The 22,070-nt window shown below is 43.3% G+C and overlaps 1 protein-coding gene and 1 pseudogene across 1 annotated transcript; both read right to left on the reverse strand.

Moving 5' to 3' along the window:
- Positions 1 to 1,402: 1,402 nt before the first annotated feature.
- On the reverse strand, positions 1,403 to 2,394 carry LOC120379983 (annotated as a pseudogene).
- A 12,121-nt stretch (positions 2,395 to 14,515) lies between these two features.
- LOC120379984 (olfactory receptor 10A4-like) lies at positions 14,516 to 15,508 on the reverse strand. The gene has a single exon (XM_039497496.1). The coding sequence runs from the start codon at positions 15,506 to 15,508 to the stop codon at positions 14,516 to 14,518; it is 993 nt and encodes a 330-aa protein (XP_039353430.1).
- Positions 15,509 to 22,070: the final 6,562 nt, after the last annotated feature.

The following is a 22,070-nucleotide window of genomic DNA, read 5'->3' on the forward strand; positions in this document are numbered from 1 at the left end:
CCTGGATTCTGGATTTTTTTTTCTAAAAGTTATGCTCTAGAAATTATTTTGGGGAAGTTCTATGGCCTATGTTATACTGGAGGTCAGACTAGATAATCACTGTGGTTCTTTATGGCCTTAGAATATATGAATCTAGATAGACTCCAGACAAGATATATTATAAGTGCCAATGGGAGAAAACCCTATAAATAAGGTTACTCAATACTTTGCATTACAAGACCCTGTTTTTAATTCCTTATAACTTCCTAAAACTTTAACCATTTGGGCTGAAATTTTTTCATGTTGGGTGTCTGCCTCAGTAGGAAATTTTCTTAAGAGTTCTGCAAAAAAAAAAAAAGGTTCAGTCATTTCAGTGAAAGAGATTATGGGAAAATACATCGGTTCCCCTGTGTTAACAAAGGGGAAGAATTCTCTTTTGGACACTCTAGATCTGGTAGGCATTGAAGCAGGAAATGAAATATGAGAGGGGGGTCACCCTGGTGTCAGGGATGCACCTTTTGCTGGTTCCATGAAACAGAACCCAGACTTGGCTAAATTATGAGCATTTGGAAGAATCTCGGTTTCCACATGCTCAATAGATGCTTCTTAGAGTTCTGGGCTTAGAGCTCCTATCCATCCCCACAGAGTGTGCTCCAGCTCCAGGCTAAACTGGCAATGTTGGACTTCCCTGGCAATTGCTGATATCACACTAGATGATCAAAATGGTCTCTTATTACCTTAAAATGGATGACTCTATGATATAGACCATAATCTTACAGTCTGATCTGCTAGTAAAAAATGCCATGGAGGTCAAGAGCCATCTCCCAGAGTTGTTGTGTGACCTGATCAGGTTACGCATTGAAAAATCTATCCGTGTCTTATATAGGAAGCCTGCATATGTGCTGAGGAATGTTATTTAAAATTAGGCCAGAGGGAACCCCAACCCAATCCAAAACCTAAAATGCTGCACTGGGCAGCCAGAGCAGGAAAAGGGGATGCCTAAATGGACTTTTTTGTAGAGCTGGTTGGAATTTTTCAGATATTAAAATCTTGGTGAAAATTGTTAAATTTCAGCAAACTAAGGTGAACATTAATGAAATGTTTCTTAAGTTAAGTTTTTTTTTTTGCTTTGACATTTCAAATATTGAAGATGTAAAATCAGGATACTACTTTGACTAAAGATTCTCATTTGATTTTTCAATTATCTTTACATCTGGTCAAAACGTTCTGACTATCAAAAGTTTGACAAAAGTTTATTTATTTATTTATTTATTTCATTTTTAAAAATGTTTATCTTCCCATTTTCCAAACAGATTTAGAACAGGTCAAATTTTTTTCAAATCTCAAAATTCCAATTAAAAAAGTGAATGTCATCGGAAGAAATTCAACAAAATATTTATGAATTTCCCTCATTCCCCCTATTTTAACTAACTCTACCTTTCATTCTCTGATTTCTCCAGTTGTGTGAAAAGATACTCTTTTCTATTGTTTTTCTAAAGGCTCCCTTCACCTCTTTGTTCCTCAGCGTGTATATAATGGGGTTCAACACTGGGGTCACAACTGTGTACATGAGGGAAATCATTTGATCACTCTCTGGGTGGAGATGGACTTGGGCCTCAAGTAGGTGAAAAGGGCCATTCCATAGAACAAAGTCACCACCATGAGGTGGGAGGAGCAGGTGGAGAAGGCTTTACACCGTCCCTCTGCTGATGGCAGCTTAAGGATGGTGGAGATAATGTAGATGTAAGACAGGATTATCATCAGGAAAGTGCCCATGATGAACAAAACTGACACAGTCAAGACCATAATCTCGTTTTTGGATGTGTCCGTACATGCCATCTTCAACACTGGTGGGATGTCGCAGAAGAAGTGGTGGATGCGGTTGGAGCCACAGAAGGGCAGGCTGAAGATCCACGTGGTCTGAGCTACTTCCACTGAGATGCTGATGATCCATGAAGCACTCGCGAGCTGTGCACATGCCCGGCCACTCATGATAGTTCTGTAGTGCAGGGGGTGACATATGGCCACATAGCGGTTGTACACCATGACTGCTAGGAGGCAGCATTCTGTCAGGCCCATGATGGTGATGACGTACATCTGGGCAGCACAGCCCGCAATCGTGATGGGCTTTTGCTCTGCCAGGAGGTGAATCAGCGGCTGAGGGACCACAGTGCTGGTGTAGCAGATTTCCAAGTATGACAAGTTCACCAGAAAGAAATACATGGGGGTGTGAAGTGAGGGGTTTAGCTTTATAAGGAGGATAACGAGGAGGTTCCCCATCAGGGCAACCAGGTAGGTGACCAGAAACACCAGAAACAGAACGATTTGCAGCTTGTTAAGGTACGAAAGCCCCACCAGGATGAATACATCAGCAATGGTCTGGCTCTCTCCAGGGTCACTCACAGAATAGGTCATCTGTAGTGGTGGCAAAGAGACTGAATCTGAGAAATGCCAAACATGTGGATGCAAATCAAACAATTCATACTGCTTTCCTTTCAGTTGGGACGGTTCAAACTAAAACATGCTGCATTTCTGTATAGAAATATGTAACTGGGCCCAATCATCACCAGGCATGAGCTGGTGGAACCACATTGATGTCAATCAAGCTATGCTAATATAGATCAGCTGGAAATCCGACCACATTGGCACCAGTGGAACTACAGCTGATTTACAACAGACGGGGGTCTGATACATTTACTCTGATACATCAGTTTATACCAGCAATGGAGGCATACCAGTTTACAGCATCAGGGGTTCTGTTCTTGCTCTTCAAAAACATTTATTTTCTGTCTACATGAAAATTCAAAAGGGGATCAATGCTTTTCTTTCTTTCTTTCTTTCTTTCTTTCTTTCTTTCTTTCTACAGCCACATTTATCAAATAAGATTTCTCAAATGAGAGCAAATTCTGATCTCATTCAGATCTTAAACACAGGAATTCTTATATGAATGCAAATATTCCAACTGCAGTTACAATTCACATAAGTGAGGACTACTCACATGAGTAAACTGGGGCTGCTGAGCCCAATATCATTGAAGCCCTTTGAAGAATGAGAATCATGATAAATGCTGAAAATAATGGGGGATTTTGGCCTTTTGTGTACTATTAAATGTTATTCTTCCCTAAATATTAGAGAACAGTATAAATAATTCCTGCCTTTATCATCACAGCATCTGAAATGCATTGGTTTCTCTCAACGTACAAAATAAGAGCAAGGGCCAGTTCCTTTGCTGGTGTAAATCTTAACAGATTCATGGGTATAAAAAAGTTCTATACTGCTTTACACCAGTGGAGGATCTTTGTCTAATCACCTTGCTATAAAGATTTTTACAAGAAAGAAGATCCTACAATATACAAAGAGACAATTTCCACAGATGTTTTACTTCTAGGTTGTTTGTTGACAGGGAGCTTCCTAATAAAGGCATGACGCTGAAATGACAGAGTTGAAATAAAAATGAGCAATAACAAATATTATATTTTGCATACCCTTAGCACCTTCAATATGTTGCTCTCAAAGCAACGTGTCAAAGAATAGTGAGCTACTAAGGGGGAAACTGGGAACCATTGGGGGAATGATAGGGGTGAAGAGAGTGGGTTTACACAGCGAGTCAGCATTCCTGATACCTGAAACTCTGCCATAACCACAGAACCATTCTCCTGGAAATTGAACACACTCAAACACTCACACACATTCAATGAAATAGAGGAAATTAAATCCAACAACCAAAGCACACTGTAGTGCACACTATGCAGCATGCACAATTTAAAACAAAAGAGAATGTTTTTCTCTAAATAGGGAGCCTTGGAGAAGAGGTGGGAATTCTTCAGCCTTTCTTAAGACCTACTTTGGGGAACCTCTATTGATGTTTGTGAATATTTTCCTCAGTACGACCATTGTAGTACATGTAGAGCTGGCTGGAAAATGGAATTTCCATCTCATGGGAAATTCCAATATTCCATTATATATTTTCATCCTGAATCTATACAAAAAGTTGAAATAGTGAAAACCTTAATTTCGATTCAAAGAGTCCACATGAAATCGAATGGAAAATTGAAAACTGTCATCAATACTGATGTTTTCTCATGGAAAACATCAATATTGATTACACTATTTTTTCAGAAGGAATTTGGATTTATTTCTTTATTTAATGGCTGACATTTGGAGTGGCTCTAAATAAATGCAGAAATTTACTCACCATCAGGGCTGGCTCTAGACCCTCCGCAGGCACATCTGCAGGAGGTCCCCCAGAGCCGCGGGACTGGCGACCGCCAGAGCGCCCCCCGCGGTATGCCGCCCTGCTTGGGGCGGCGCAATTGCTAGAGCCGCCTCTGCTCACCATTAGGAATAAGGTCTATAAAGATGCTTGTCACTGGCAGTTGACTAATATTTTCTGAGCTCTTCAAGGCATCTGGACACTCCATTAGTATACAGGAGGACATGAAAGCAATGAAAGAAGCATACATTATGTGAAGGAAGGTTTGAGAAAAATTCAGCTAAAAGAGATCGCCATTTAACTCTTGGGCAGCAGGTGCAGAGCATGTGCCATGGTTGGATTCTGGGAGTGGACTTTCTTATTAGAAGAGATCAGACTAAGTCCTCCCAGCCAACTGTATTCAGAACCAAATACAAGAACTACTTCAAGAAACAACATTTCCACTCAGACTCAGTGGATGATGATGACAGTTGAAAAACAGAGGAGAGTAAGGACGAGAGGAGAGAGAAGCGAGAAACACCAACAATAACACAACAACAACAAAAATAATAAATATAATCATGGCAAGATGATGAGCATGTTTGGTGCTTATTTATCACTTTGGTGGGCACTATGGAATAATGGGACCAGAACTTTACCTGGTACTAATTAGCACTGAAGTCAAACTCATGACCTGACCCATGATTATTAAACTAGTTGAATTCAGAATGATAGATTCAGAGACGAATAGATCAATTGCTATATTAACAAGTAGACTGCCAAATGGATTTGACTAGATAGATAGATAGATAGATAGATAGATATGAACACAGACCCAACCCATGTGCTCAGACACACATTAAAATTCTCTGCCCATGTATGGAAAATTCAAATGAAGAAACCAATGACATGATCTTGCTCCCATTGCAGACTGGGGCACAACACCCATGGACTTCAGTGGGAGAATGGTTGGGGCCTTAAGTCATTCATTTATATCCTGCCTTGTTTAAGAAGAGTAGTTCTATCTCCTAGCTACAAGTGCAAAATGCGTTGAAGGAAACAGAGGTGTTTTTATTTCATTCACTGGCTTCTTGGACCTAGTCCCTGAAGGAAATTTCTTGTAATATTCCTCAGAGGAAGAACAATTCTGCATCAACCTGCAACAAAATAAAATTAACCAGGGCCATTATTTCAGAGGAGGTGGTATCATCATCATCATCATCAATCATCATCATCATGTGTTTTCTAGATGAAAATCATAATGAGATTTACTAAGTGGTGTAAATTGTGTGATACTATTTTGTCTGGAAAGAGGAATGATTTGTCCAAGGCAACACAACAAAAAGAGTCAGAGGCAGAGTCAGTAACAACACCCAAGGCTCATGACTCCAGTTCCCTGATATTCAGACTGTGTGCCCCACTCCTGTCTCAGACCCATGATTAGAACGCAGGAGATCTGATTCCCAATTCCCACTATTCTAAACATTACACCCCACTCCCCTTCCAGAACCCAGGAGTCCTCACTCTACTGCCCTAATGAAAGGGCCCATTTCCCTCCTATAGAGCCAGATCCAAAGCCCATAGAAGTCAGTGGGACTATTCCCATTGACACCAGTAAGTTTGCAGCAGGACCAGAATCAGGACAATCTCCCAGGAACATTAGAATAAACTCTGTGCAGAAGCTGAGAGGTGCTACGGGGTAGTGTGCTTCAGGGAGTGGGGTGATGGGCTCAGCTGGGAGCACTTTCATTTCTTAGATAGTTCTGAGCCCCTTACTCCAGGATGGCCATTGGGGGCTAGAGGCTGTGCTACTGGGAGTGAGGTGGGGTGCTCAGTTTGGGGCAATCTTGCCCTAGACAGTGTTGCTAGCAATACCCCAGTGTAGCACTGGGGTGTGCTAAAATACAGGGATGGGTCTGGAGGCCTCTGTGGGATGTTCTTGTTTTATCCCAATGTTGAAACTCAGCAGTAGGGGGCGCTGTATTGACAGAAACAGGATGGATGTTCTCCTCTGTGGGTCAGCAGTACTTACCCCAGTGCTCCAGCACAGCTCCAAGGGATGACAATGGCATGCTGCAAGGAGCTGGGTGGGGTCTCACTTGGGGGGCACTGTTGTCTCTTGGTCCATGCTGACCCCCTGTGCCTCAGCCGGGCACCACTTGGCCCTGTGCTGCAAGGAGTTTGGTGAGAGATTCAGCAGTGGACCTGCTCCTATGAGAATGGCTGCTTACCACAGTGCCCCAGAATTGCACTCGGGGGCCCTGTGCTGCAGGAGGTAGGTAGGGTAGAAGATGACAGAACAAGGAGTAATGGTCTCAAGTTGCAGAGGGGGAGGTTTAGGTTGGACATTAGGAAAAACTTTTTCACTAGTAGGGTGGTGAAGAACTGGAATATGTTACCTAGGGAGGTGGTGGAATCTCCTTCCTTAGAGGTTTTTAAGGTCAGGCTTGACAAAGCCCTGGCTGGGATGATTTAGTTGGGTTTGGTCCTGGTTTGAGCAGGGGGTTGGACTAGATGACCTCCTGAGGTCCCTTCCAACCCTGAGATTCTATGATTCTATGAACAGATGGCACTCTCCTTTGGTGTTTGTGCTGGTCTGCAGCGACCCCTCACCGTGGAAGGGGGCATTGGTTCTGGTGAAAGTTATATCTTTCAGATGAGCTGTAAATGAAAGATCTTTCTGTACCACCAGTGATCATGAATGACTCCATGGGCGTCACAAGAGGGGGGGGCAACTGTGGTGCATGCACCCACACTCTGAGCATGGCTCATTCCCTCCAGCAGAGGGTGAGAGTCACACACACACACACACACACACACACACACACAGAGCAGGTCTCATTCCCTTGTTGTTACCTATGTGCTCTTTGCAACACTTGTTATTATGACAAAACAGTAAACTTATGTTCATTGTTAGTTTACTTACTTATGCTAACTCATTGAGCAACTCCTTCTGTTCAGGCTATAAAGCCTTCTACTTATGCTAATTGCTTAAGCTATTTTTGTATACAGTGCTGTTATAGCCATCTGGGTCCCAGGATACTAGAGACACAAAGTGGGTGAGATAATATCTTTTGTTGGACCAACTTCTGTCTCTCTCACCAACAATAAAAGATATTACCTCAGCTATCTTGTCTTTCTAAGTAATTTTTATAAGTCTAAACCTATAGGTCTCTTTTGTTTCTGCTATCATTTCCTCAACCCTTCATCGTTTACTTACTATACAACTATCATTATTGAATGGCTGTATAGTCATTGCATGAGCTTTCAGTCTCTCTTTCTCTCTCTCTTTCACATGCAGACCCACATACACACACATTTTCTATATTACATGATGTCAAGTATCAGAGGGGTAGCCGTGTTAGTCTGGATCTGTAAAAGCAGCAAAGAGTCCTGGACAGTCTCTACAGAAAAGGATAAATGGACACAAATCAGATATTAGGAATGGCAATATACAAAAACCTGTAGGAGAACACTTCAACCTCCCTGGCCACACAATAGCAGATCTTAAGGGGGCCATCCTGCAGCAAAAAAACTTCAGGACCAGACTTCAAAGAGAAACTGCTGAGCTCCAGTTCATCTGCATATTTGACACCATCAGCTCAGGATTAAACAAAGACTGTGAATGGCTTGCCAACTACAAAACCAGTTTCTCCTCCCTTGGTTTTCACACCTCAGCTGCTAGAACAGGGCCTCATCCTCCCTGATTGAACTAACCTCATTATCTCTAGCCTGCTTCTTGCTTGCATATATATACCTGCCCCTGGAAATTTCCTTTACATGCATCCCACAAAGTGGGTATTCACCCATGAAAGCTCATGCTCCAAAACGTCTGTTAGTCTATAAGGTGCCACAGGACTCTTTGCTGCTTATATTACATGAGGTGTTCTTTCTTTCCTGCCTTAATCATCTGTTTTTCAGTGTTGCGTGACATTACACATTCTGCATCCCAGAGGTGCCCCAATTTCAGTGCTCAGTTACAGGGACCACCAGGTACATTTCTCTTTTATGTTCACTTTGATGCTTGGCTAAAGTGCTCTGTGGGCCTATGTGATGACACCCAAGACAACGTGAGACAGAGGTGGTCAGACAAGATAATCTGGAGGTCCCTTTTGTCCTTAAATGCTGTGACTCTCTGACAATATGAAATACATCAGTGATGTGTGACTGGAAGTGTTTGGGATGAAGCAAGCACAGATATGATGGAAGTTTATCTTAAAAATAAACAAAAGGAATCTCTAGCTGCCAAAAAGCCCCAGAAGAGTAGAAGCAATTATCTGCTGTTTTTTCAAAGACACAAACTACAGTGCCAACTCCGTACAGAAATGTTATTAGGCAACAGCCACAGGCAGTTGCATCATCCTTGTTGCTCTACATGAAATGTCCGTTCAGAGGCCTAGATGGAAAAGGTTCTGCTCCCGAAGGTGAATTATTTGTGTCCTTATTCTCCAGACACTTGTCAAACCAGTGGGGCTAATTCACAGCAACATCTGCCTCCTACATCTCCCACTGCAATCAATGAGACCTCAGCCCCTTTGCAAATCAAGCCAACTCTGAACTGTGATGAATGGAAAATGATCAAGGACCATGCCAGGTCCAGGAATGTCTCCTGCCCTGGCCACACCCACAAGTAGAAGGGGAACAGCTCAGCAAAACACACAGGGAAATGTTGCAGAAGCAAATAGCTACACTGTTGGAGTAATGAATTTCCTTGCTATTAATTAATCTTCCTCACTGCTCTGATGCTGGGGATTGGCTCTGACAACAGAGAAATACACTGTTCTGTGAGAATATGAGAGTATAAAGCTGCAGGAGCTGAAAAAGCAAAGTCTTTGACATCATTATGGACCATCGCTTGACTCTTCCTCAACCCTCACCCTCTGCTGCCCCTGGTACACAGTATAGCCATCCCTTTTCCGCCATGTCTCTCTGCTGCCCCTACTGCCCCTTTTACAGTATAGCCACCCCACCACCACCCCTCACCCTCTGCTGCCCCTATTGCCCATGATACAGTATAGCCACCCCTATATGGTTTGAGCATTGGCCTGCTAAGCCCAGGGTTGTGAGTTCAATCCTTGAGGGGGCCACTTAGGGATCTGGGGCAAAAGTTGGTCCTGCTAGTGAAGGCAGGGGGCTGGACTCAATGACCTTTCAAGGTCCCTTCCAGTTCTAGGAGATTGGTATATCTCCTATTATTACCTTCCCCACTACTGTTGGGAGATAGATAGATAGATATCCATGTAATATGTTATATGCCTAGTGTGGATGAAGTGTGCTGGATGTGTGTTGCATGTTGACAGGGCCGGTGCAGGGATGTTTCGCGCCCTAGGCGAAACTTCCACCTCGCGCCCTCCCCTGTCCCTAAGCCCCCACCCCCGCGGCAGCTCTCCCCCTCCACCCTGAGGTGCCCCCCTGCAGCAGCTCCCCACCCTCTGCCCCGAGGCACCCCCCCACCCCAGCTCACCGCTGCTCCGCCTCTACCCCGAGCATGCCATTACTGCTTCACTTCTCCATCCTCCTAGGCTTGTGGAGCCAATCAGCTTAGGTGCCACAAGCCTGGGAGGCAGGAGAAGTGAAGCAGCCACGGCGTGCTCGGGGAGGAGGCTGGGCAGGGATGAGCTGGGGCACGGAGTTCCCCTACATGCCGCCCCCCCTACTTGCTGCAGGTGGCCCTCCCTGTGCTCCTCTGCCCCAGCTCCCTCTACCTAAATGCCAGCGGTGACCGGGGCGGCCGAAGAGCCGGGCACCGCGGTCGCTGCCGAAGAAAATGCCACCCCCCCCAATCCTAGTGCCCTAGGCGACCGCCTAGGTCGCCTAAATGGTTGCACCAGCCCTGCATGTTGACAACCAAAGCAAGAATTTGAGGTTTTCTGTGGTCAAGAGGTGTTTGCATTTAAAAAAAAAACACTTTGTTATGAGAAAGATGGAGAAATGCCAGATAAGGAATAACATTGGGGGCATTGCCATGATAATGTACCTGTTGCAATGTATCTGCTGCAGTTGTAAACAAGAACTGGGGAAAGAGGAACATCTCAGGCCTGGAACTATTTCTAAACATCTTCGGTTTTGGCAATTTGACCAGAACTGTCTTTTGAAATTGCCCAGACAACTGATGATGTGATGGGGTGGATTATAAAAGATATTCGATACACTCACAATTTGGAGTCGTTTGTGAATCCAGAGCTCTTTTTAGATTAAGATGTGGTAATGCTGGCTCCCAGCGCCTTGTGATCAGACTGAACATCGACTGACCATCGGGACTTCAATTCTGATCTTTAGACTCTGGCGTAGTATGCTTGGTTGGGTTATGAATGTGGACTGAGTAGTTTATTTTGTAAGCAATAAAGAATATTTGTGGATTATAAACCAACTCTGTGTCCGGTATCTGTCTGCTCCCCTATCTCATAGGGTGACTCCTGCTGCGGGTCTAACACCCCCACCATCTGCTGCCCCTAGTGCCCATTATACAGTGTAGCCACCACTTCCCCATCCCCACCTTCTGCTGCCCCTAGTGTCCATTATACAGTATAGCCCCCACTTTAAATTTGTTACCTCTGCAAGTGGCCCTTGTTAACTAAGTCACTCCTTTCTCACTGCTGTGATACAGTATAACAGCTAGTTTCCTGTCATCCATCATTGGCTGCACTCTGACTGTACTGATAAATTGTACAGTCAATTGCTTGACAGTAGGGTTTATTGCTAAAAGCCAATCATAGTACTGTGAAAAGATTCAATATGATACCAGTCTCCAGGAAGCTGTCTCGTGCATCATTGTTAAATTCACCTTGCACAGAAGCTGGGTTCCCAAATTTATACATTTCAACTAGGAATAACTCTAGTTACAAAAATCTTTCATGGATTGAGAACTGGTTAAAAGACAGGGAACAAAGGGTAGGAATAAATGGTAAATTTTCAGAATGGAGAGGGGTAACTAGTGGTGTTCAGCAAGGGTCAGTCCTAGGACCAATCCTATTCAATTTATTCATAAATGATCTGGAGAAAGAGGTAAACAGTGAGGTGGCAAACTAAACTGCTCAAGGTAGTTAAGACCAAAGCAGATTGTGAAGAACTTCAGAAAGATCTCACAAAACTAAGTGATTGGGCAACAAAATGGCAAATGAAATTTAATGTGGATAAATGTAAAGTAATGCACATTGGAAAAAAACAACCCCAAGTATACATACAATATGATGGGGGCTAATTTAGCTGCAACTAATCAGGAGAAAGATCTTGGAGTCATCATGGATAGTTCTCTGAAGATGTCCACGCAGTGTGCAGAGGCAGTCAAAAAAGGAAACAGGATGTTGGGAATCATTAAAAAAGGGATAGAGAATAAGACGGACAATATCTTATTGCCCTTATATAAACCCATGGTATGCCCACATCTTGAATACTGTGTACAGATGTGGCCCCCTCATCTCAAAAAAGATATACTGGCACTAGAAAAGGTTCAGAGAAGGGCAACTAAAATCATTAGGGGTTTGGAGAGGGTCCCATATGAGGAAAGATTAAAGAGGCTAAGACTTTTCAGCTTGGAAAAGAGGAGACTAAGGGGGGATATGATAGAGGTATATAAAATCATAAGTGGTGTGGAGAAAGTGAATAAGGAAAAGTTATTTACTTATTCCTATAATACAAGAACTAGGGGGTCACTAAATGAAATTAATAGGCAGTAGGTTTAAAACAAATAAAAGGAAGTTCTTCACACAGCGCACAGTCAGTCTGTGGAACTCCTTGCCTGAGTAGGTTGTGAAGGCTAGGACTTTAAACAGGGTTTAAAAGAGAACTGGATACATTCATGGAGGCTAAATCCTTTAATGGCTATTAGCCCAGATGGGTAAGGAATGGTGTCCCTAGCCTCTGTTTGTCAGAGGGTGGAGATAGATGGCAGGAGAGAGATCAACGATCATTACATAAGAACATAAGAACAACCGTACCAGGTCAGACCAAAGGTCCATCTAGCCCAGTATCCTGTCTACCGACAGTGGCCAATGCCAGATACCCCAGAGGGAGTGAACCTAACAGGCAATGATCAAGTGATCTCTTTCCTGCCATCCATCTCCATCCTCTGACAAACAGAGGCTAGGGACCTTTGGTCGGACCCAGTATGGCCATTCTTATGTCTTATGTCACAGAAATCCAGCCTGTCTGTTCATCTCTTAACTTCATTCCTTAACTTCTTGTTCTGAACCGTGACATTCCATATCTTGCTTTTGGACACAGCATTCCACGTCCTGGTCCATGAAGGTTCCCCATAATTTGTACTAAGCTATTGAATTAATGTATCTTGACTTTTACAAGTTTCTTATCTGCTTATGTTAAATACTAAGTTATACTGTTGCTTGGTAGTGTGGGGTGTAGGTTAGCATGAGTGCACAGAACACTGGGAAGAACATACACTAATTCAGCTTGTAGAACTGACAGGTATTCACATAATGGGGTGTATAATAACTTTACACATATGTGTTCGTTGACAGGCCATGGCTTGTTGCTCCAATAATTATTGTATGAGGGTCACACCTTTGCTAAATTAATTTACAAAGCAGAGATGAGAGCATTTATGTGGGATTTACCTTTTTTATCAAATTGTGTACGTTGTTGGGAGTGTAGAGTGGGAAACCGCATCACATGTCCATCCAATTTAGGCCTAATCAGTTTTGCCTTTATTTAATACAATTTAAGACAGAATTAAACTTACTTATAGTGTTTGGACATACATTTCTGCCTCACAAGTAATAACAGACAAGACAGAGTAGGTGAATGGGTCCAAGTTAATACATTCTGGGGCATTGAAAAGTCCTTCCTTCCTCCATGATGTCAGTCCTCCTCACCTGCCTGGATCTCCTGTTTTCCAGCCCATTTTATATGTATTTTATATGTATTTTCTTATTTTATATGTATTTTACATATGTATTTTATGTATTTTGTATATGTGCATATGTATTTTACATATTTTACATGTATTTTCATATATTTGCACATTTTCTATGGCTTAATTTCCCTCCATTCTTTAGTCAATACATTATCAATTTAATTTTACGTGACCTGCGCATTACTTAGGCACAATTATTAATCATCTAATGTCTACAATTTTCTTGCTGAATTTGTAGTTTCTGGGTCATGTTGCCCTGGGCCACTCTTCTTCTAAGTTTCCCAGAGAAAGGGATTTTTCTTTTGTTTATCATTACATGTACTTACTTCTTACATACATCTTCCAACATGACAGGTTACTTATCTTGCCAACAATATAATTTAAACAAATCAGCAAATTATATCAAAGAGATCCAACAAAACATCACATACTGCCAGCCAGTGCATCTCAGAGTCTCAATGTATTTTAAGCTTCGAATGAATGCATTATAGGGATGTTTAGTGAAAGAAGGCATGTAGTCATGGAAATGCTGAACAAGGTATAGAGGTTTTTAATTTGGTGTTTATTATAAAGCTGCAATGATATAGGTAGAGAATCAAAGAGAATAGTATCTCTCATCATAAAATATAGAAAGGATTTTTTATCATTTTTGTACCATATACACAGGCATTTGGTGCAATATTGTTATACATTGATATAACCATTTGTAGTTTATGAGTTTATCACACAGCTATTATTTTACATATGTAATATAAACTATGTACAGTGCTTCTTTGACTCAGGAATCATCAGGTGAAACTCTCTGCCCTGTGTTAAGCAGAATGTCAGACTAGATGATCAAAATGATCCCTTATGACCTTTTAATCAATGAATCTATGATATACACAATGATCTGTTAGCCTAGACTTCTGAACCTATGCAAAATGCCATGGAAGTCAAAAGCCAGCTTCCAGAGTTGTTGTGTGACCTGATCAGGTTAGGCTTTGAAAGATCCATCAGAGTCTTACATAGGAAACTGTTCATAAGTGCTGAGAAATATTATTTAAAATTAGGCAACAGGGAGCACTGGGGAAATCCATTAGACAGTCAAAAAAACCCAGCCCAACCCAATCTAAAACCTAAAATGCTGCAATGGACTGACAGAGCAGGAAAAGGAGAATCCTAAATGGAGTTCTCGGTAGAGCTGGTTGAAATTTTTCCATCATTAAAATTTTGGTGAAAATTGTTAAATTTGCAAAAACCAAGGTGAACATTTTATGAAAGGGTTTTCATTTTAAGCCTTTTTTAAAATTTGACATTCAAAATTTTGAAGATATTTAAAATTTGGGGAGGAGGAGTTGGTAATAAATGTTTCTCTTCCCATTCTCCTGATAGGTTTACAAGTTTTTCAAATGGCAACAATTCAATTAAAAAAGTGAAGGTCATTGGGAGTAATTCAACAGAACATTTATGAATTTCCCTCAATTCCTGTTTTAACTAACTCTATTTTTCATTCTCTGTTTTCTGCAATTGTGCAAAAAAATGCTCTTCTGAACTGTTTTTCTAAAGGCTCCCTTCACCTCTTTGTTCCTCAGCGTGTATATTATGGGGTTCAGCACAGGTGCCACAACTGTGATCACGAGGGAAATCATTTGATCACTCTCTGGGGTGGAGATAGACTTGGGCCTCAGGTAGGTGAAAAGGGCCGTTCCATAGAACAAAGTCACCACCATGAGGTGGGAGGAGCAGGTGGAGAAGGCTTTACGCCTTCCCTCTGCTGATGAAAGCTTGAGGATGGTGGAGATAATGCAGATGTAGGACACGGTTATCAACAAAAAAGGGCCCATGATGAACAAAACTGACACAGTCAAGACCATAATCTTGTTTTTAGATGTGTCTGTACATGCCATCTTCAACACTGGTGGGATGTCACAGAAAAAGTGGTGGATGCGGTTGGAGCCACAGAAGGGCAGGCTGAAGATCCACGTGGTCTGAGCTACTTCCACTGAGATGCTGATGATCCATGAAGCACTTGCGAGCTGTGCACATGCCCGGCCACTCATGATAGTTCTGTAGTGCAGGGGGTGACATATGGCCACATAGCGGTCGTACGCCATGACTACTAGGAGGCAGCACTCTGTCAGGCCCATGATGGTGATGACGTACATCTGGGCAGCACAGCCCGCAATGGTGATGGTCTTTTGCTCCGCCAGGAGATGAATCAGCAGCTGAGGGACCACACTGCTGGTGTAGCAGATTTCCAAGAATGACAAGTTCACCAGGAAGAAATACATGGGGGTGTGGAGTGAGGGGTTTAGCTTTATAAGGAGGATAACAAGGAGGTTCCCCATCAAGGCAACCAGGTAGGTGACCAGAAGCACCAGAAACAGAACGATTTGCAGCTTGTTAAGGTATGAAAACCCCACCAAGATGAATATATCAGCGATGGTCTGGTTCTCTCCAGGGTCACTCACAGAATAGATCATCTGTAGTGGTGGCAAAGAGACTGAATCTGAGAAATGCCAAACATGTGGATGCGAATCAAACAATTCATACTGCTTTCCTTTCAGTTGGGACGGTTCAAACTAAAACATGCTGCAATTCTGTATAGAAATATGTAACTGGGCCCAGTCATCACCAGGCATTAGCTGGTGGAACCACATTGATGTCAATCAAGCTATGCTAATATAGATCAGCTGGAAATCCGACCACATTGGCCCCAGTGGAACTACAGCTGATTTACAACAGACGGAGGTCTGATACATTTACTCTAAAGGAGCTACATCAGTTTATACCAGCAATGGTGGTATACCAGTTTCCAGCATCAGGGGATCTATTCTTCGTCTTTGAACATATTTTTTTTCTGTCTACATGAAAATTCAAAAAGGGATACATGTATACAAATAGGATAATCATATTCAGCAGATCATAAGCTTTGAAATGATCTCTCACAAGACCTATCTTGCATAATATACATCTTAGATATGTTATAACCATATTATTAAATTATTTCTAGGAAGAATATGGGGTATAGCATCACACACATCCATAGATAGATAGATAGATAGATAGATAGATAGATAGATAGATAGATAGATAAGAACACAGACACAAACCAGGTGCTCACATACACACTAAGATTCTCTGCCAATGTATGGAAAATTCAAATGAAGAAACCAATGACTTGATCCTGCTCCCATTGCAGACTGGGGCACAAGATCATGGACTTCAGTGGGAGAATGGTTAGGGGCTTAAGTCATTCATTTATAGCCTACCTTGTTTAAGCGGAATAGTTCCCTCAACTAGCTGCAGGCACTATATGTGTTGAAGGAAACAGAGATGTTTTTATTTCATTCACTGGCTTCTGGGACCTACTCCCTGAAGGAAATTTCTTGCAATATTCTTCAGAGGAAGAACAATACTGCCTCAAAGTGCAACAAAATAAAATTCACTAGGGAAATCATTTCATAGAAAGTTGTATCATCATAATCATCATCATCATCATGTTTGTTTTCTAGATGAAAATCATAATGGGCTTTACTAACTGTGGTAAATTGTGTGATACAATTTTGTCTAGAAGAAGGAATGATTTGTCCAAAGCAACACAACACAGAGTCAAGGTTGACTCAGGAACAATGCTCAGGGCTCATGACTCCGGGTCCCTGATGTTCAGACTGTGTGCCCCATTCTTGTCTCAGAGCCACGATTAGAACCCAGAAGCACTGACTCCCAGTCCCAACTGCTCTAACTATTGGACCCCACTCCCCTCCCGGAGCTGGGAACAGAACCCAGGAGTCCTCACTCTCAGATTCCACTGTGCTAACCATCGGGCCCATTTCCCTCCTAGAGGACCAGATCCAAAGCCCATCAAAGTCAGCAGGACTATTCCCTTTTATTCCGGTAAGTTTGCAGTGGGACCAGAATCAGGGCTAGTTCCCAGGAGCATTAGAATAAACTCTGTGTGGAAGCTGAGAGGTGCTGGCAGTAGTGTGCTTCAGGGAGTGGGGTGATGGGCTCAGCTGGGAGCACTCTCAATTCTAAGACAGTGTTGACCCCATTACTCCAGCATGGAAGTAGGAGGCTGTGCTACTGGGAGTGAGGTGGGATTCTCAGTTTGAGGCACACTTCCCCTTTAGTCAGTGCTGGTACCAATGCCCCAGTGTAGCACTAGTGGGCGCTGATCTATAGGGATGGGACTGGAGGGCTCTGTCGGATGTTTTCAGGTTGATTGATCTCCCAGTAGGGGGCACTGTAATGCAGGGAATAGGGTGGGGGACTCATTAAGGGACATTCTCCTCTGTGGATCAGTGTAACCCCCATGCTTCAGAGCAGCTCCGAGAGATGACATGCTGAAAAGAGCTAGCTGTGGTCTCACCTAGGGGGGGCTCTGTTGTCTCTTGGTCCATGCTGACCCCCTGTGCCTCAGCGGGGCACCACGTGGTCCTGTGCCGCAAGAAGCAGGGTGAGGGTCTCAGCAGTGGACTGTCTCTCATCAGAATGGCTGCTTACTACAGTGACCCAGCATGGTGCTTGGGGGACATCTGCTACAGAGAGTGGATAGGGTGGATCAGCAGGAGGCACTCTCCCCTTGGAGTTGGTGCTGACCCTCAGCAACTCATCACAGTGCAAGGGGGCGCTGTTTCTGGTGGATATTATATCTTTTGGATGAGCTGTAAATGAAAGATCTTTCCTGACCACCATGGCCATGAATGAGTTCATGGGGCTGTTCACAAGTGGAGGGGGCAGCAGTGGCACATACACACACACTGAGTATGGCTCATTTCCTCCAGCAGGTGGTGACAGTCTCTCTCTCTCTCTCTCTCTCTCTCTCTCTCTCTCTCTCTCTCACTCACTCACTCACACACACACACACACACAAAGAGCAGGTCTCATTCTCTCCATCTGTGCACAACAATCTGTTGCCTGATCTATTTAATGTATCTTCATCATATTACTGGTTTACTCCTCCCAATTACCATTCTGAAATTTGGTAGGTTCTTGTCCCAAGATTAGGCCCAGTATTATCAGAATCATTATTCAGTTGAGAACCCCCATGTGCATGGTTGCAATACTCACACTTAGGAGATTACACTATACGGAAGATGGATTTATTAACACAGTTAGGAAATTCACAAACACTCCATCCCAGCACGGCAGGTAGCCATAATACAAAAGGAGCTGAGCATCCCTATACTTACACTACCCATTGCAAAACAACCCAAAGAGTTAGTTATCGTCTTCCTTCTCTTACCCCTCACCATCATCATCACACTGGCATCTCTCAAGCCACACAGACTAGAATACAATTGTATAATGTGCTATACTGGTTCAACTATGCCTAATGCATAATCAGCAGGGGTTCCCACCACTTTTTCTTATTTATAGTTCATCACCATAGTAATATCGAGATGGCCTTCTCCCACGGGTTATTAATCCTTTAACCTCAAGTTTATTAGATTATACCTTAATTAATTACCATGGCATTCTTGTAGTCAGACATCTGCTGATGTCCCTTATTAAAAATATCCCAACCTGTAAGAAACTAGCACCTATGAATACCTACCCGCTGTTTGCAACAGTCATGATTAAGACAAAACAATAAACAGAGCCTTGGGATGTTTTTTGACTTAAGGTCACTGTTACTTTACTTCCTTATGCCAACTCATTGAGCAACTCCTCCTGTTCAGGCTAGCAAGCCTTCTACATACCCTAACTGCTTAAGCTATTCTTGTATGCAGTGCTGATGTAGCTGTCTGGGTCCCAGGATACTAGAGACACAAAGCAGGTGACACATACATACCTTTTCCTGGAACAACTTCTGTTTCTCTCACCATCAATAAAAGATATTACCTCACCAACTATGTCTTAATAAACTACTTTTATAAGTATAGGCCTGTAGGTCTCTTGCGTCTCTCCTATCAGTTCCTCACCCCTTTATCCTTTACTTAAAATATAACTATTGTTACTGCATGGCTATATACTCACTGCATGGGCACACACACAGAGTTTCTATTTTTCATAAGGGGTTCTTTCCTTCCTGCCTTAATCATCTGTTGAACAGTGTTGCATGATATTATACATTCTGCATCCCAGATGTGCCTCTATTTCAGTGGTTCGATACAGGGACCACCAAGTACATTTCTCTTTTATGTTCAGTTTGATGACTGGCTAAAATGTTCTGTGGGCCCGTGTGATGACACCCAAGACACTGTGAGATGGGGATGTCAGGCAAAATAATCTAGAGATCCCTTTTGTCCTTAAACTCTGTAACTCTCTGACAATATGAAATACACCAGTGATATGGGACCGTAAGCGTTTGGGATGAAGCAAGCACGGATATGGTAGAAGTGAATCTTAAAGACAAAAAAATGGAATCTCTCGCTGCCAAACAGCCCCAGAAGAGCAGAAGTTTTTTCAAAAACACGATCTACAGCACTAACTCTGTAGGGAAATGCTGTTAGGTGACAGCTACAGGCCGTTGCATCATCCTTGTTGCTCTACATGAAATGCCATTCAACCGCCTAGAAGGAAAAGATTCTGTTCCCGCAGGTGATTTATTTGTGTCCTTATTCTCCAGACACTGATCAAAGCTTTGGGTGTAATTTACAGCAACATTTGAGACCTGTATCTCCCACTGAAATGAATGAGACCTCAGCCCCTGTGCAAATCAAACCCATTCTGAGCAGTGATGAGTGGAAAATGATCAAGGACTATGGCAGGTCCAGGCATGTCTCCTACCCTGGACACATTCACAAGTATAGGGTTAAAAGTTCAGCAAAATACAGGGAAATTTGGCATTAGCTCTAATGAATAAATACACCATTGGAGTAATGAAATCCCTGGGTATTAATTAATCTTATCTGCTCTGAGGCTGGGGATTGGCTTTGACAACAGGGGAATACACTGCTCTGTGCAAACAAGAGAGTCTAAAATTGCAGGAACTGAAAAATAGAAGTCTTTGACATAATTTCTGACCACTCCCTTACCCTCCCCAACCCTCATCCTCTGCTACCCCTTGTCCCTATTATAAAGTACAGCCGCTCCTCTCCCAACCCCACCCTCTGCTGCCTCTAGTGTTCATTATACAGTATAGCCGCCCTTCCCCACCCCCACCCTCTGCTGCCCTCTAATGCCCATTATACAGTACAGCCGCTCCTTCCCCACCCTCACCCTCTGCTGCCCCCAGTGTCCATTATACAGTATAGCCGCCCCTTCCCTGCCCTCTGCTGCCCCCTGGTGCCCATTATACTGTATAGTCCCCAGTTCCCTGCTCCTCGCCCTCTGCTGCCCCTAGTGCCCATTATATAGTATAGCCAACCCTTCCCCACCCCCACCCTCTGCTGCCCCTAGTGCCCATTCTACAGAATAGCCCCCACTTTTAATTTTTACCTTTGCAAGTGGCCCTTGTTAACTAAGTCACTCTGTTGTCTATTGTTGATAAATTGTACAGTCAATTTCTTGACAGCCAGGTTTATTGCTAAATGTCAATCATTTTGACGTTGACAAATTTCCTATCTGCCTGTGCTAAATGCTGAGTTATACTATTGCTTGGTAGTGTGGGGTTCAGGTTAGCATGAGTGAACAGATCACTGGGGAAAACATACGCTAATTCAGCTTATGTAACTGCCAGGTATTCATATAATTGGTAATATACTAACCCAGGGATTGGCAACCTTTGGAACACGGCCCACCAGGGTAAGCACCCTGACAGGACGGGCCAGTTTACCTGCCGTGTCCACAGGTTTGTCCAATTGCAGCTCAAACTGGCCGTGGTTCGCCGCTCCAGGCCAATGGGGGCTGCAGGAAGGGCGGCCAGCACATCCCTTGGCCCATGCCACTTCCTGCAGCCCCCATTGGCCTGGAACAGCAAACTGAAGCCAGTGGGAGCTACGATCGGCTGAACCTGCTCATGTGGCAGGTAAACGAACCGGCTCAGCCCTCCAGGGGCTTTCCCTGGTGGACCGCCTGCCAAAGGTTGCCGATCCCTGGGTTAGTATATAACTGATGAAATAAATACCTGGCAGTTACACAAGATAAATTAAACCAAAGTAAACAGAAAATAACAAACCAATAATCACTTTGTTTGTTCTCTGGCCACCACACTTAAAACTCACTTAAAATCACTACCAGTGTCGCAAAGCAATCAGCTGTGCACAGATCCTGTTCGACTATGCCACTGTGACAGGTTCGGTCAGAGAGACCCCCTTGGGGCTGTCACCTGGTGTGTTGAGACTACCTCTGAGCCCATTTTCTCAGCCAGTTTGGGCATCCATAGCCTCCCTTTTTGAGCTAGACACGCAAGCCTGCTGCAACACAGAGCCAGGGTATGAAACACGCCCCCAAAACTGCAGACTTCATTGAAAACAGCTTAGTAAGTGCTCCTGTCTCCAGCACCCAGACATACAGCTCCCAATGGAGTCCAAACCCCAAACAAATCTGTTTCACTCTGTAATTGTCCATCCCCGTTATCACTGATAGAGAGATATGCACAGCAGTTTGCTCCCCCAGGTATTAGTCACTTACTCTGGGTTAATTAATAAATAAAAGTGATTTTTTTAAGTATAAAGGGTAGGATTTAAGTGGTTCCAAGTAATAACAGATAGAGCAAGGTAAGTTCCTATGTAAAATAAATCAAAATATGCACTAAGGATCTCATTACAAATACTAACTTCTCACCCTAGATGTTATCTCAGGTAGAATCCTTTTCAGACCAACCTTGTAGTTTATGGCCTGGGTCCAGCAATCACTCACACCCCTGTAGTTACAGTCCTTTGTTCCAGTTTCTTTCAGGCATCTGTTTGGGGTGGAGAGGCCCTCTCTTGAGCCAGCTGAAGACAAAAATGGAGAGGCTTCCAGGGGCTTTTATATTCTCTCTCTTGTGGGTGGAAAACCCTTTGTTCTTCTGGGCAAAATCACAGCAACAAGATGGAGTTTGTAGCCACCTGGGCAGATCACATGTCCACGAATGATTCAGCTTTTTGCAGGCCAATGCCATTGTTTACAAGTTAGTTTGAACATTCTCAGGAAAGCTCAGATGTGGACTGGCGT

This window comes from Mauremys reevesii, linkage group 13, assembly GCF_016161935.1.
Source record: "Mauremys reevesii isolate NIE-2019 linkage group 13, ASM1616193v1, whole genome shotgun sequence".
In the NCBI taxonomy this organism is placed as follows: Eukaryota; Metazoa; Chordata; order Testudines; family Geoemydidae; genus Mauremys; species Mauremys reevesii.

Coding starts and splice junctions, on each gene's coding strand:
- LOC120379984 (XM_039497496.1), bottom strand. CDS start 15,508: ATGATCTATTCTGTGAGTGACCCTGGAGAGAACCAGACCATCGCTGAT.